The following is a 17,536-nucleotide window of genomic DNA, read 5'->3' as shown; positions in this document are numbered from 1 at the left end:
TACCATAAATAAATATAACAGGAAGTGCCTGAACAAGTGTCTTCATGGCAGGATTACCGGGTATTATTTTATTAATAATGGCAGATTTCAAAATATTGAAAATGAATTTTGAAATGACATGATTAGCCACTTAAGGACCGAGCCTCTTTCTGAGATTTGTTGTTTACAAGTTAAAAACTGTTTTTTTTTGCTAGAAAATTACCTAGAACCCCCAAACATTATACATTTTTTTTTTCTAACACCCTAGAGAATAAAATGACGGTCGTTCCAATACTCTCTGTCACACCGTATTTGCGCAGCGGTCTCACAAGCGCACTTTTCTTGGAAAAAATTCACTTTTTGTATTAAAAAATAAGACAACAGTAAAGTTAGCCCAATTTTTTTTTTATATTGTGAAGGATAATGTTATGCTGAGTAAATTGATACCCAACATGTCACGCTTCAAAATTGCGTCCACTCGTGGAATGGCGACAAACTTTTACCCTTAAAAATCTCCATAGGTGACGTTTAAAAAATTCTACAGGTTGCATGTTTTGAGTTACAGAGGAGATCTAGGGCTAGAATTATTGCTCTCGCTCTACCAATCGCAGCGATACCTCACATGTGTGGTTTGAACACCGTTTTCATATGCGGGAGCTACTCACGTATGCGTTTGCTTCTGAATGCAAGCTCTGCGGAATGGGGGGGTCGTTTAAATTTTTTTTTCTTATTTATTTTACCTTTTATTTTTTTTTTTATTTTTACACTGTTCTTCTTTTTTTTTTTTTTAAATGTGTCACTTTTATTCCTATTACAAGGAATGTAAACATCTCTTGTAAGAAAAAAAAGCATGACAGGACCTCTTGAATATTTACACTAAAATGCACTTAAAAAAAAAAATGTAAAAAAAAAGGCCCTTTAAGAGCTATGGGTGAAAGTGATGTTTTGACGTCACTTCCGCCCTGCAAAGGTATGGAGACGGGTGGGGGCCATCTTCCCCTCACTCGTCTCCATGCCTAGCAGGAAGAAGGATCCGATTGCCTCTGCCACTGCCGACGGCTCCGGTAAGCGGCGGAGGGCACTGGAGCGTGGCGGGAGGGGGGCCCTCTCCCGCCGCCAATAAAAGTGATCTTGCGGCGAATCTGCCGCAGAGACCACTATTATCGGAAACCTGACCGCCCTCCGAAGAAGAAGACGCCATAACAAAGATATCCCTCTTCAAAGTTAGGATGTATATCAGCGTGCGGCGCTCCGGAAGTGGTTAGGTTAAAGTTTATGTTGGATTTTAGTTATTGGTATACAGAAACTGAAGAGGGAATTACAAAAGGGTCATATTTTATGAATGAATTAAAGCATTCAATAAAAAGAAAGGATCCAACATAAATCTGTTCCATTCAGTTATATATGTGTTTTACATATAAAGTAGTGAATGTGACATTTACCAAACATTCACTACAGGTGTATATTCAAATACCTGTGTATATTTTCCATAAAGTAACACAAAGAGGTTGATTTACTAAAGGGAAATAGACTCTGCAAAGTGCATTTGCTCCGGAGCTTAGTAAATGAGCAGAAGCTCTGCTGATTTCCACCATCCAATCATGTGCAAGCAAAACTGACGTTTTTTTAAATTTTCCTTGCACATGATTGGGTATTTTTTGCAAAGTGAAGCCTTACCCCGCAAAGTGCACAGTCTATTTGCCTTTAGTAAATCAACCCCATAGATGGTAAAAGATGGATTTCCATATAACATAAATTGATGCAAAATTCTGGACAGGTAATATAATCTCATGAAATTCTTAATAGCAATAAACGTTTGGCAAATGTTACATTCATTGCATTATATGTTTTCTACTGTGTGGAATTATTTATCATAAAATAACATAAATGATTAAAGATGGATTCCCATCTAGTATAAATTGATGTAGCATTCTAGACAAGTAATATAATATAACATAATATAATAGCATTTTCTTAATGCAGTGAATGTTTGGCGAATGTTACATTCACTGCATTATACATTTTCTACTGTGTGTGATTATTTCCCATAGAGTGAAATATAGATGATTAAAGATGGATTTCATATTCTAGACAGATAATATACTCTCATTAAATTCTTCAGTGCAGTGAATGTTTGGTAAAATGTTACATTCACTGCTTTCTAAATGTCACAATGTAACATAAATCATTAAAGATGGATTCTCATCGAAAATAAATTGAAGTCATATTCTAGACAGATAATATAATCTCAATACATTCTTAAATGCAGTGAATGTTATGTGAATGTTACATTAACACGTTCCATCGTGTGTAAATATTTTCCATGCAGTAACATAAAAATGATTAGAGATGGACTCTCATCTATAATACATTGCTGTGATATTCTAGACAGATCATTTAATCTCATTCAATTCTTAAGTGCAGTGAATGTTTGGTGAATGTTACATTCATTGGGGTACATTAACTAAAATGGTGCACTCAGAATCTGGTGCAGCTGTGCATAGTAGCCAATCAGCTTCTAACTTCAGCTTGCTCAATTAGGCTTAGCCAATAAAACCTGGAAGCGGATTGGTTTATATGCAGAGCTGCACCAGACTTTGCACTCTCCAGTTTTATTAAATAAACCCCACTGCATTATAAATGTCCACTGTGTATAATTATTTCCCATAAAGTAACACATAAATGATTAAAGATGTTTTTTTTATCTAGAATAAATTGATTTAATATTCTCTAGCAGATAGTATCATCTCATTACATTCTTAAGTGCAGGTGAATGTTTGGTGAAATGTTACATTCAAGTGAATGTTTGGTGAAATGTTACATTCACTGCTTTATGAATGTTACACATCATTTACACATGATTTCCCATAAGGTGTCATATAAATCATCAAAGATGGATTCTCCTCCAGAACAAATAGATGTAATATCCTGGACATATATTATAATCTCATTCAATTTTTAAGTGCAGGTGAATGTTACATTCACTCCTTTATAAATGTTACACCGTGTGTAAATATTTCCCATACAGTAACATATACATGATTAAAGATGCACTCCCATCTGTTATACATTGATGTAATATTCTAGACAGAGTATATATTCTTATTAAATTCCTAAGTGCAGTGAAGGTTTGGTGAATGTTACATTCACTGCTTTATAAATATTCCACTGTGTGTAATTACTTCCCATAAAGTAACCTATTAATGATTAAAGATAGATTTTCACCTAGAATAAAATTATGTAATATTCTCTAGACAGAGTATAATCGCATAACATTTTTAAGTGCAGGTGAATGTTTGGTAAAATGTTACATTCACTGCTTTAGAAATGTTACACTGTGTTTAAATATTTCCCATAAAGTACCATACACTGTAAATAATCAAAGATGGATTCTCATCTAGAACAAATGTATGTAATATTCTAGACAGGTATAATCTCAATAAATTCTTAAGTGCAGGTGAATGTTACATTCACTCCTTTAAATAAAAAATGCAGCTGTGTGTAAATATTCTCCATACCGTAACATATAACTTATTAAAGATGCACTCCCATCTAGACAGATAGTATAATCTTATTCAATTCTTAAGTGCAGGTGAATGTATTTCCCATACAGTACCATATACATCATGAAAGATTTATTCTCATCTAGATAGAATGGATGTAATACTCTAGACAGAGATTATGATCTCATTAAATAAGTGTAGTGAATGTTAATGTTTGGTGAATGTTACATTCTCTAATTCATAAATGTTCCACTGTGTGTAATTCCCATAAAGTTACATATAAATGATTAAAGATGGATTTTCATCTAGAATATATTGATATAACATTATGTAGACAGATAGTATAATCTCATTAAATTCTTAAGTACTGGTGAATGTTTGGTGAAACATTACATTCAGGTGAATGTTTGGTGAAATATTGCATTCACTGCTTTAAAAATGTTACATCGTGTTTAAATATTTCTCATAAAGTACCATATACATTATCAAAGATTGATTCTCATCTAGAAAAAAATGGATGTAATATTCTAGACAGATATTATAATCTCATTAAATAATTAAGTATAGTGAATGTTTGGTGAATGCTACATACTTTGCTTTATAAATGCTACACCTTGTTTAAATATGTCCTACAAAGTACCATATACATCATCACAGATGGATTTTCATTCAGAACAAATTCATGTAATATTTTAGAGAGATAATGTAATATCATTATATTCTTAAGTGCAGGTGAATGTTTGGTGAAATGTTACATTCACTGCTTTATAAATGCTCCACTGTATGTAATTATTTCCCATAATGTAACATATAAATGATTAAAGATTTTTTTTCATCTAGAATACATTGATGTAATATTATGTAGACAGATAGTATAATCTCATTAAATTCTTAAGTGCTGGTGAATGTTTGGTGAAACATTACATTGAGGTGAATGTTTGGTGAAACATTGCATTCACTGCTTTAAAAATGTTACATTGTGTCTAAATATTTCCCATAAACTACTATATACATCATCAAATATTAATTCTTACCTAGAAAAAATGGATGTGATATTCTAGACAGATACTATAATCACATTAAATAATTAGGTGTAGTGAATGTTTGGTGAATGTTACATTCACTGCTTTATAAATGTTCCACTGTGTGTAATTACTTCTTATAAAGTACCATATAAATGATTAAAGATGGCTTCTCACCTAGAATAAATTAATGTAATATTCTCTGGACAGATAGTATAATCTCCTTCATTTCTTACGTGCAGGTGAATGTTTGGTGAAATGTTACATTCACTGTTTTATAAATGTTACACTGTGTTTAAATATTTCCCATAAAGTACCATATACATTATCAAAGATTAATTCTCATCTAGAAAAAAATAATGTAATATTCTAGACAGATATTATAATCTCATTAAATAAGTGTAGTGAATGTTTAGTGAATGTTACATTCAGGTGAATGTTTGATGATATTGTACATTCAGGTGAATGTTTAGTGAAATGTTACATTCAGGTGAATGTTTGGTGACATGTTACATTCACTGCTTTTTAAATGGTCAACTGTGTGTGTAATAAATAAAGTAAAGTAACATATAGATGATTAAAGATGGATTTTCATCTAGAATAAATTCAGGTGAATGTTTGGTGAACTGTTACATTTGCAGCTTTATAAATGTTACACTGTGTTTAAATATTTCCCATAAAGTACCATATACATCATCAATGATTGATTCACATCTAGAAAAAATGGATGTAATATTCTAGACAGATATTATAATCTCAATAAATAAATAAGTATAGTGAATGTGTGGTGAATGTTACATTCTCTGCTTTATGAATGTTACACTGTGATTACCATATACATCATCACAGATGGATTTTCATTCAGAACAAATTGATGTGATATTCTAGACAGATAATGTAATCTCCTTATATTCTTAACTGCAGGTGAATTTTTGGTGTAATATTACATTCAGGTGAATATATGGTGAAATGTTACATTCACTGCTTTATAAATGTTCAACTGTTTGTGATTACTTCCCATAAAGTAACATATAAATGATTAAAGATGGATTTTCATCTAGAATATTTAGGTGAATGTTTGGTGAAGTGTTACATTCACGGCTTTATAAATGTCACACTGTGTTTAAATATTTCCCATAAAGTACCATATAAATCATCACAGATTAATTCTCATCTAGAAAAAAATGGATGTAATATTCTAGACAGATATTATAATCTCATTAATTAATTAAGTGTAGTGAATGTTTGGTGAACGTTACATTCACTGCTTTATAAATGTTCCACTGTGTGTAATTACTTCTCATAAAGGTGTCCGTTTATGAAGCAGTGAAATCTATTCACTGCTTCGTTCTCCGGCATTCACAGTGAAGTTTATGAAGCTTTGTAGATCGCTTCACCTTCGGAGGAGTGAAGAGATCTACAAATGCTTCAAACAGTGGAGAACGGCCCCTGATACTGGAATCTCGTGAGACTTTACGAGATTACAGCACCAGAAATACAGAGATGTCAGTTTATTAAGCGGTGATAAATTATCACCGCTCAATACACAGACGATTAATGTTAATAAAATAATGAGTCCCCCTACATTATATACATATGTATACACACACACACATTATATATACATGTATATACACACACATTATATATATATACATATACACATTATATGTATATATGTATATATATGTATACACATAAATATGACAGGGGGACATGCTAACAGTGTTGGGGGGTCTGAATGAGGCATAAGGAAGTTAAAAATCTTCCTCCTTCCCCCTCAGATCCCCCCAGATTTCCTCTTCACTCCCCGATTCACCACCTCTGAACTGGTGAACCTGGGAGTGTGAATTCTGACTCAGATCACCAGTGAAGGGTGGGATCACCGCTTCATAAACTGGCCGTTTCTGTGTCATTCAATGAGGATTCTCCGTGTGTAGAGATAATCGGCGGGAGAACAAGTTCAAACATGTTCTCTCCCAATTATCACTGTTTCATAAACTGTTTATGGACTGTGATCAGCGGTGATCCTCGGGATCACCGCTGATCACTGCTTCATAAACGGACACCAAAGTATCATTTAAATCATCGTTGGTGGATTTTCATTCAGAACAAATTGATGTAATATTCTAGACAGACAATATAATCACATTATATCCTTAAGTGCAGGTGAATGTTTAGTGAAATGTCACATTCAGGTGAATGTTTGGTGTAATGTCACATTCAGGTGAATGTTTGGTGTAATGCCACATTCAGGTGAATGTTTGGTGTAATGTCACATTCAGGTGAATGTTTGGTGTAATGCCACATTCAGGTGAATGTTTGGTGAAATGTCACATTCAGGTGAATGTTTGGTGAAATGTCATATTCAGGTGAATGTTTGGTGAAATGTCACATTCAAGTGAATGTTTGGTGAAATGTCACATTCATGTGAATGTTTGGTGAAAATATTTAAATATTTCCCATAAAGTACCATACATCATCAAAGATTGATTCTCTCAGATATTATAATCGCATTAAATAATTAAGTGTAGTAAATGTTTGCTGAAATGTTACATTGAGGTGAATGTTTGGTGAATGTTACATTCTCTGCTTTAGAAATGTTACACTGTGTTTGAATATTTCCAATAAAATACCATATAAATCATCACAGATGGATTTTCATTCAGAACAAATTGATGTAATATTCTAGACAGATCATGCAATCTCATTATATCCTTAAGTGCAGGTGAATGTTACATTCACTGCTTTAGAAATGTTCCACTGTGTGTAATTATTTTCATTGCAGTAACACAGATGATCAGCCATCTATTATATACTGATGTAATATTCTGCACAGATAGTAGAATTAAATCTCATTCAATCCTTGTCTGATTAGTAATATATTGTCCTCTGATTGTCAGTAATGTGCTGTGTCTCCATTCCTGATAGGACACAAAGAAGAGGAGTGGTCAGCTCTCTGCAGCCTTCTGCACAGCCCACCCTTATCGCTACCCAAACTTCCATTGTAGTAAAAAGTTACTGCAGTGGAGCGTAGAGAGCATCATTCATGGAATTCCGGAGTGGGCGGGATCCGAGTTTTAGCAACACATGACACTCCCTGTAAGGTATTGGATGCTGCTACTGACGTCACAAAGCCCTCCAGCAATCCGAGACATTCGTGTGGCTCAGATGGGAAAGCTCTGCCCGAGCTGTAATGCAGATTGCAAGCTCTTCCAGAAAGATTTTATCAGTTGTCTGGCTTTTGTTTCACGTCTCCTCCCGCACACATTTAATTGTCGGGTATTGTATTGACAGGCATCCATGGGTGCAGCCTTGACTGTTTCTATGCCACTCCATCCATGGCTCATTTTTTATATAATAGAACAACTGATTCATCTACAGATAAGTGCAATTGTGTACCAAGGATGCAAAGCATAGCACCAAAAAAAAAAGTACATTTATTGCTTAGATAGCAAAGATGAAAAGAATAGATGTGTGTATATATATATATATATATATATATATATATATATATATAATAAAAATGTACATTTATTGCTTAGATAGCAAAGATTAAAAGAATAGATGTATATATATATATATATATATATATATATATATATATATATATATATATACATCTATATCTATCTATATATATATATAGATAGATATATATACACACACACATTTTATAAAGAATATTTATATATATCCATCTATTCTTTTATATATATATATATATATATATATATATATATATATATATATATATATATATATATATATACATTTTATATAGAATATTATATATTTATAAATAATATATATTTATATATTATATTTTTATGTCTAATGGTGAATATAAGGCTATATTTAAACCATATAAAGAATGCAATGGGCTTAATTCACAAATCTAACACAGCAGCATGTGGATCTTTATTTTTTTGTTCATTATATTCCTATGAGATCTGATCATCACACTCCCTGACACAGGTCTTTATCCCTGTGCCAAAGCTTTGTGAATTGAGCCCATCAACTATACTGCTTCCTATCTAGATAATAACCCTTCTTAAGCTACAAGAGCAGTGCTCTGTGCTATTGACTGGCCACAGCTGGGTTAATAGAGATCCACTTTGTAAGTGATCTGAGGGAGATCAGATAAACAAAATAAATCAAGAAAAGTAAATTATACCCCAGTGCTGCAGTAAATTATACATCTCAGCCTCTACAATCACCCCCTCCTCCTCCTCCTCTCTGCTCCAAATGTCCATCCACTGCAAGTGGGTATGTAATTTTCTCACTTCAGCTGTCAGCCAAATTGGCAGCTCGGTGATAATTCTATTACCAGGCTGGACTGGGAATTGCAAGCAACGCAATGCTGCCTCGACTGTGACAACAGATCAGGCAGTGCAAGAGTTAAGATCTCTCTTGATTATTGGGAACCCTTAGCAACTGTAATGAGAATCCGGAACAAAAGGGGAGGGTGGGACTGTTTTGCTGGGAGTGTAGAGCTATTAATGTGGTTATCTGACTAGTAGGAGAAAAAAAAACTATATATATATATATATATATATATATATATATATAATGGTTATATAGAATGTTAGTGTGCCTTGTGTTTAAAGGAAGATGAGGCATCAAGACACTGTGCCTTTAATTGCTGTGGATTAATCAGCCTTGCAGATCCTTATTTAAAGAAGCTGCCATCTGGGAAGGTGGGTGGTTGGGTTGGAGTTCCTTTGCAACACGCTTGGAAATTTCATCAGATTGATCAGAAAACCCCCCTCTGGTAGCTGGGGAGAAAGCAGGTCGATTTCAGCACAATTTCTGCTCCATCCATTCTCCTTTTAAACCAGGTTTTTATACTAGCATAGCCCCCACCCTCCTTCCCCATCCACCACTTCTTGCTCTTATTATTATATGCATCTCTGTCTGTACCAAACCCCTCTAGCTTGCCTTGTCATCTGCTCTGGGTTATATAAGGTGTAAGATCTCTTTAATATATTTATGCCATCGTGTCTTTGAAAGGTTTTCTTTTACACATCAGGGCTTTTCTCCCTGCTCATTTAAATAGCCAGGAAGATTAATGATGGGATAAAAAATAGATTGCTAACTTATGGAGGCCAGATTGCATGGAGATAGCAGGAGACAATTGAGAGATGTGGTGTTTTTTTTTTTTTTTTCCCATGGTATTACGTAGGAAGAGGAACAAGCACAGATAGGAAGCTTTGCAGACAGCGATTAAATTAACATACTGTAGCATCGACAGGGGCCACCCCCAAATCCGGCTCTGGATCCCCCAGAATAGTTTAAGGGAGTTGTCTCATTGTGTCTCATAATGATAACATCTGAACTGTTGTTTTTTTTTCTCATGCTGGTTCTTTCTGTTATTGTGTGTGAAATGATCAGTTATCTCATCTAGCATGTTATATGTATCTCTGCATAGGGATCACCCTCTGGGGTAATATTAAGGATTGCTACTTCTTTTATATTATAGACAAGGATGTGAATTGATCAGTTATCTGATCTAGCATTTATCTTTATCCCTGCACAGAGATCCGCCCCACTGTAAACACATATAAAGAGCTAATATTTTGGATTAAACATGCTGCCCTCTTTATATTATAGACAATTGATAATTTAGCTGAACACATCCAAAGGGGCAATATTTAGCTATAAATATGCTGATCTAATATAGAAATGTGTGTGAATGAATCACATATCTGATCTAGCAATTTATCCTCATCTTTGCATAGGGATATGACCCCTGTGAATATATCCTAAGGGGTAATATTTTGGTTTAAACCTGCTGCCATCTTCATATTATAGATTAGTTTGGAAACTAATCAGTTATCGGATCTATAGCATTTTATCCGTATCTCTGCATAGAGATCAGCCCAATGCTTTCCCCCTGTGAACACATCCAAAGGAGTAATAATTGGGTTTCAAACATGCTGCCTCTTTCAGATTATAGACAAATGTGTAAATTGATCAGTTATCTAATTTAGCATTTTATCTTTATCTCTGCATAGAGATCAGCCCCATGCTTCACCCCTGTGAACACATCCAAAGGGGTAATAATTAGATTTCAAACATGCTGCCTCTTTTAGATTATAGACAAATGTGTAAATTGATCAGTTATCTAATTTTGCATTTTATCTGTATCTTTGCATAGGGATCAGCTCCCCTGTGAACACATAAGGGGTAATATTTAGAATTAAAAATTATATTATAGACAAGCGTGGGAACTGATCTGGTTTAGCATTTTATCCTCATCAGACCCCCCCCCCCCCCAGTGAACACCTCCAAAGAGGTAATATTTAGGTTTAAACCTGCTACCCTTTTCACATTACAGACCAGTGTGTGAATCGATCAGGTATCTGATTAAGGTTTAAACCTCTATGACACGCCTACACGATTCTTAACACCTTAATTTCCCGGTGAGGTAGTGGTGTTTCCCCTTACAAGCAACACTGAGCTTTTTTTTTTTTTTTTTTTTTTTTTTTTTTAGCTTGATACAATAGGTCTCTTCCCCACCCACCCTTTGCCTCCCCCTTCCCCTTCTAGGTTACCTTACACTTCTGGATCACAAAGCCTGTAACGTAAATCCAAGAGTGAGTTAACCTCTGCATCTCTGCTGTTTAAGGCATTTGGCTGTCATAGCCCTAGCAGGCCCCCAAGGGGTTAAGGTATCTCCTCTGCCTTGGCTGGAAACCCTTTAGCTACCGAGGAATGCAGAGCTTGTGCTGTAGGCAGGGAGGCAATAGGAGGATGAACAGCCAACGGTACCATGCACCCCTCCTTAACATCTTGGGACCCAGAGGCTTACCTGTGATTTGCGTAAAAAAATGCTGACTTCCAAATCTTATTTTTAGCAGCACTGCACTATTTTATTATTAGCCCCAATGCTACGTAGAGAGATTGAACCTCCTTAATCAAAGCTTGCATTGCCATATGCTTTTTTTTTTTCCCTGACTCCTGGGTGGAAATAATTTAAATAATTGATTTTCTTAGGTCTGCCTCTTGTTAAATAACACACCAACCAAGCGTTTAATGGTAGACTCAGGCAATTTAATTACACAATGCATGAAAGACAACCGGTACAAATGAAGGGGTAATTAACAGACGCTAATTGGCACAGAACATGGGCTAATAGAGAAAACACAACAGATCTACCAAAAAAAAAAAAAAGAAAAGAAAAAAGCAATTAAAAAAGAGAGGCATCTCAGCACAAGATCTAACCCCTGCTTACCTTATAGCAAGCTAACACAAGAATCACTGCGTACAAGCACGTCCACATAGCCATTCCCTAAACTTAACACTATGGTGGTCCAACTTCATTGAGGGAGAGAAAAAAAAATGAAGTTGCATCCATGTGTCAAGAGGCAGCTTGGATGGAGGAAAGAATAAAAAGAGATGCTATGAAGAGAGAGCACCAGAGACAGAACCAGGCAGAGATAAGGAGTCTCCCCTCTTCAGCACTTCTCAACCAACAGCAGCTGTCCAAGGTGCTGAAGAAAAAAACCACGGCGGCGCTGTCCAAGGTGCTGAAACCGGCAAGCGCTATCCAAGGTGTTGAAACCACCGGCGCTGCTGTCCAGGGTGCTGAAAACGCCAGCGCTGTCCCAAAGGTGCTGAAAAAAACGCCAGCGGCTCTACAAAAAGAGGGGCTACCATTATTTAATTTAGCAACTGGTCCATACCCACGCTCTGTCACGTGAATGTTACCTTGCCAAACCCGTCCCGTTTACAGGGTGATCACATGTTGTGTGGACCCAAAGGCAAAATAAATTACCCCCCCCCCTCCTTATTTCTTTTTTTTTTGTCTTCCCATAGACACCTATGAACTTGGTCAGCAGGTATCAAGAAGCCACTCCAGTCCTTTCCTAGACAGAAAAAAAAAAAAAGCACAATTCCTAAGCTAGGGAGCTGTCCGACTTGCTGATCCCAAGCACCAGCGCCTGAATGTGCTCCCATCTGATGATTAGGAGCTGCGCTATGAGGGATAACAGGTACCTAGCTCAGTGCTCTCTCTCTCTCTCTCACACACACACTGTGAAATAGCATCTGCTAGCTCCAAGTTTGCAATACGCAGCCTGTAATCGCCGACTTAAATCATAGCGTTTCCATTAAAGTTCTCTAACAGCACAGCTAAGTAAAAAAAAAAAAAAAAGGGGGGGGGGGGGTGATTAAGACCTAGAAGAATATAAGATGTTAAGAGAGCAGAATAGGAAAACAGCAATTGCCTATCTCTTTCAAAGCAACTCCATTTATCATTTTTCTTCCAATAAAGAATAGAGTGTTGTCACTTACCATTGTTCTATTTTGCTGTCCTGGAGACACAAGTGTCTTAAAATCCAGTCTCTCCAACAGATGCTGGAAGGTAATGTCTCTTGTTTGAAGTCATCATGTGAGGACTTCTGCTTTGCTCAGTGGATCGCCCACCACTTGGTGTGACTTATGAATCTAATATCCGCAAGCTTAAACTCTCAACCACCTTGGTGACTACACAAGACAGAAGGCAACTGGCTAGGAATTTTATGAACCCATAGCTTTACGCAATGCCCTAACAGACTAAGCAGGTCCCCCCCTCCTCCCAAAACCAACCCCTATCCCCCAGATCACAGACGATCCCAATCAATAATGAAGTTTATGAGGGACTGCTAAATGACAAACTAGAACACTTAAGGGAGCTGTCCAAGCCAGTAAATTATAGCAGCTTGCTCGGCTGTTACAACTTATCCTGGACGATCTGCTGTTAAACTTCATCCACACATCATTTGTTTAATGAAACTTGACTCACAACTGGGTGATTTTTGTTTTTTTGTTTTTGGCAAGCTGATCTGAGTCCTGGGATTTTATTCAAACTTGCAGGTAAGATTGCGTTTGCCTGTGTCAATGGCCATTTGCAGTACTGGAGTAGCAGAGGGACCTGTTGCACAACGAGTTCTAAGAGCTATGCCTAGGAACAGGGCAGTTTGCAAAGTATGAATCGTTGGGAGCTATCACAATGAAGTCTACAGAACAGATAGATAGACAAGAGAAAAATACTTGCACATAAGCCAAAATTTATCTTTCTCCTTGCTATTGACCCTGTGGAAAATGCATCCCCCCTTCCCTACAGAGGCTTGCTTGAGTATAGGTTGAAGTTCTCACCTCCATTGTCTAAGAGACTCAAATGTGCAAATGTATTCAAAATTGCATACATTAATGGTGTGGTGGTGATGTTAATGCATGTTGTGAGTACCAGGACTTCTTTATTAACTTCTCTCTTTTAACTCTTCTGGATTGTTATGGACTATTGGAAATGTGGGGTTCATTTACTAAGAGAGTGCAAAATCTAGTGCAGCTGTGCATGGTAGCCAATCAGCTTCTAACTTCAGCTTGTTCAGTTAAGCTTTGACAATAAAACCTGAAAGCCAATTGGTTTCAATGCAGAGTTGCACCAGATTTTGCACACTCCAGTTTTAGTAAATCTCCCCAATGTATTGGTATGGTTTAGAATAAATGGTGGTTTAAGCATAAATTAACACACAGAAGGCAGGTTTAGACACAGTCCACTATGTAGCATAATCACTATGCCAAGGTAATTTATATGGACTTGGTCAGTGGCACTACAGACATGCTGGGTCTTACTGCAGATATAGTATAGTAACATACACATGTGATATAATATATATATATATATATATATATATATATATATATATATATATATATATATATATATATATATATATATATACACAGTGATGTATTTTAGTTTTGCGCTGCCCTAAGCAAGACTAAAATCGGGCGCCCCCCCATGTAACTTTACCCCCCTTCTACAATTTCCAGTATTAACCCCTGAGCTCTCACAAGTTCATGCTTGGACCTGTAGTCCTTCACTAGTTGACTAGTTTGGGGTTCGGGGTGTCATATCCTCAGGGGTTCATGCTGAGACCTGAAGTACTTCCCTTTTGGGGGTCACATCCCTAGATCTCACAGGTTCATACTGGAAACTGTAGTCTTTCATTAGTTGGGTCTGGGGGTGCGTGTTGCATCCTCAGCTCTGAGGAGCTCATGCTGGGACCTGTAGCCTTTCACTTTTAGGAGGGGTTACATCCCCCAAAAGTGAGGAACTACCAGTTTCAACATGAACTCCTTAGATCTAAGGATGTGACACCCTCCAAAATTGAAGGACTACAAGTCCCGACATGAACCACTCAGATCTAGGGATGTAACCCTCTAGATCTCATGGGTTCATGCGGGGACCTGCAGTCCTTCATTAGGAGGATGGGTTCAGTGTCAGTGGTGGTGGGGGATTATGGCAATGCTGGGGGGATGAGTTCAGTGTCAGTGCTTGGGGGGGTGAGTTCAGTGTCAGTGCTTGGGAGGATGGGTTCAGTGTCAGTGCTTGGTGATGGGTTTAGGGTCAGTGCTTGGGGGGAGGGGGTGGGTTCAATGTCAGTGCTTGGTGGGTGGGTGTGAGAGAGATGGGTGGTGGGTGTGTGAGAGGGGGGTGGGAGAGAGAGAGAGAGAAAGTGGGTGGGAGAGAGAGACTCCCTAGCCCTGAGTGCAGTCCCTACTGTCCCCCCCGTGACTGTCCCAGCCCCTGTCTATGTTGGTAGGCATGTGTGATGCACCTACCTCACGTCCATCGGTCAGCGTGTCTTCCTGTTCCAGTCACAGCTGGGATAGCTGTTGGTGTAGGAGTGCAGGCTCTGCCACTCTGAGAGGCACCGGGGATGCTGCTCAGGTCAGGGTGGTGGTGAGGCGTATTCTTCTCTCACTCCCTCCTGGGCTTCTGGTTATGGCAAGCTATCACCCTCTCCCCAGCTTCCGGGGCCTCCCTCTTGCTGTTTGAAAATGCCGCTGCCCTGCACCCCACTGCCATCGGACCAGCGGCGGACTCTCTGGACCATGACAAAGGGGCAGGGCATCTGCTTTGGGTCACTCCGTGCTGGATGAGGAAGTGGAACCCTACTTCGCTTTGATTGCTGGGCAGGGAGGGAGTCGCGGCTGTGACATCACTGGTTGCTAAACACCAGGCAGCTGTAGCAAGCAGTGCCCAGGAGTGGAGGCGGAGCTGGAGCCAGTGCCACTGCGGCTCAGTCTGCCCCTGTCTCCTGCATTTCAGACTGCTTCCAGTGTCATTTTCATTACGGGACGCATGGTCACCCTACCTCCGCGGGGCTATATTTGTGTGGGAGCCTGGACTCCAGAAAATGGGTCAGGAAGGGGGCTTTTTTGCGTGTACGGGGCGGCTTTTTTGCCGCTCCCCACCAGAGTGTGGCCCTAGGCCTGGGCCTTGTTGGCCTTGGCCAAGACACTGTATACATATTTAGTCATAGTTCATATAAAAATCAGGTAACTTAATGAAAAGATGGCATGCTGATTACCAGATATTGATGGGTATGGATACCTGGGTGTTAAAATAGACTTTTATGGGGGGAAGACAGTCACTGGAGAATGTAGCCTACTTTGGGGCAAAAGATTTTCTGAAAATGAGTAGACATTTCACTAGGTGGGTTATAACCCTACTGGACAGGCCTAATTTTGACAGGTGGACATCTGTCTGACTGTACAAAATTGTACCTTCCAACATCAAAACATGATGTTTATAAAGATATAATTTACAGGATATGCCTAAGGCTCTACAGAGGGGGTGTAATATAGCAGGAACATCTGTGCTTTCATGTCTTATTCACAGGGACTTATTAATCTTGATTTAGCTGTAACCATATACAGATTCAATGCAGTGCAATGATGCATTGTGTAGACATTCAGGCTTTTACACTCAAGCTAAATTTAACTGCAAACAGATCAGTGGATAGCGTGAGACGCAACAAGTGCTTCATAAAACCTCTGCAGATGCTGACTGATGGAATAATTGTGCAATTGTGAAATGTGTGGGTGAAGTGATAGAGTGGACACTAAAGTAAGGCACTATAAGATTATTTGGAATTGGAAGATAGGGGTATGCTTAAGGGACATTATTTACGTGAAGGACACCACTAGGTATGCTAGTTGGGGCACACAATGCATTCTTTGAGATGATCAGGTCAGGGGGAGTGTAATAGCAGCTATTGTGTGCAGCTGCTGAGAGAAAGTCTTTGTCTTTTTATTGCTTCAGTGATAGCCTGCAGTTTATTTGTAACTGCATTTTGGAAAAACTAAGTTAAAGCTCATCTCTGGGGAAAGGGAAAATGCTCCCCTGTAGTGGGACTGCCTCTACACTGCAAATGTTAAATGTTCCTTTAGGTCTAGTGGGCCACAAAAGTTTTATTTATGTGAAACTCTGCTCCCCCAGCAGTTGATGCTCTCTTCTACTCCCCTATGCTTCAAGAGTGGGCTGTCCCTCTGAGTACTCATGTCCAGTGCAGGGCTATGGGCTCTCCATTGGACATGATGACATCAGAGGATGTGCGAGTATTGGAGCATAGGGAAGATGAGGTTAGAGGAACTGGTCTTATAGCCTGGAAGGAGCCTGCAGGAAGAGAGGATCAGGTAAGCAAATCAGTTTTTTGCATCCCCTAAGATTTAAACACGCATTTAATCCAGGGGTCGGCAACCGGTGGGCCGCAGGCCGCACCCGGCCCGCCACCACTAATTGTCTGGCCTGCGAAAGCTGTCCTCTTCATTGGACAATGGCGAGCGGCTGGTATCACAGGGCTGGATGGTGGCGGGAACCACTAAAGTTAACTTTAGGACACTATGGGGGCAGAAGACGGAGGATACTATGTGGGCAGAGGACACTATGGGGACAGAGGACACTATGGGGGCAAAGGACAGAGGACACTATGGGGGCAATGGACACAGGACACTATGAGGGAAGAGGACACTATGGGGGCAGAGGACACAGGACCCTATGGGGCGGAGGACAGAGGACACTATAGGGGAGGAGGACAGTATGGGGGAAGAGGACACTATGGGGGAAGAGGACACTATGGGGGAAGAGGACACTATGGGAGCAGAGGACACTACAGTGGGGGGTTTAGGGACAGAGGACACTGCTTTGGGGGCACAGGAAAGTTGCTATAGGGGGCAGAGGACACTATGGGAGTA

General features: G+C 38.6%; 1 protein-coding gene across 1 annotated transcript in view; it reads right to left on the bottom strand.

Moving 5' to 3' along the window:
- Positions 1 to 13,044, bottom strand: part of BDNF (brain derived neurotrophic factor) — a 149,603-nt gene extending 136,559 nt beyond the window's left edge. Inside the window, exon 1 of the mRNA XM_073604535.1 lies at positions 12,803 to 13,044. Coding sequence (XP_073460636.1) covers positions 12,803 to 12,805 — 3 coding nt within the window. The 5' untranslated portion in view covers positions 12,806 to 13,044. The remainder of the gene's footprint in view (positions 1 to 12,802) is intronic.
- Between the last annotated feature and the right edge of the window lie 4,492 nt (positions 13,045 to 17,536).

This window comes from Aquarana catesbeiana, linkage group LG11, assembly GCF_042186555.1.
Source record: "Aquarana catesbeiana isolate 2022-GZ linkage group LG11, ASM4218655v1, whole genome shotgun sequence".
In the NCBI taxonomy this organism is placed as follows: Eukaryota; Metazoa; Chordata; class Amphibia; order Anura; family Ranidae; genus Aquarana; species Aquarana catesbeiana.
Note: the sequence above shows the minus strand (reverse complement) of the source record. Positions and strands in the feature narration are given on the sequence as shown.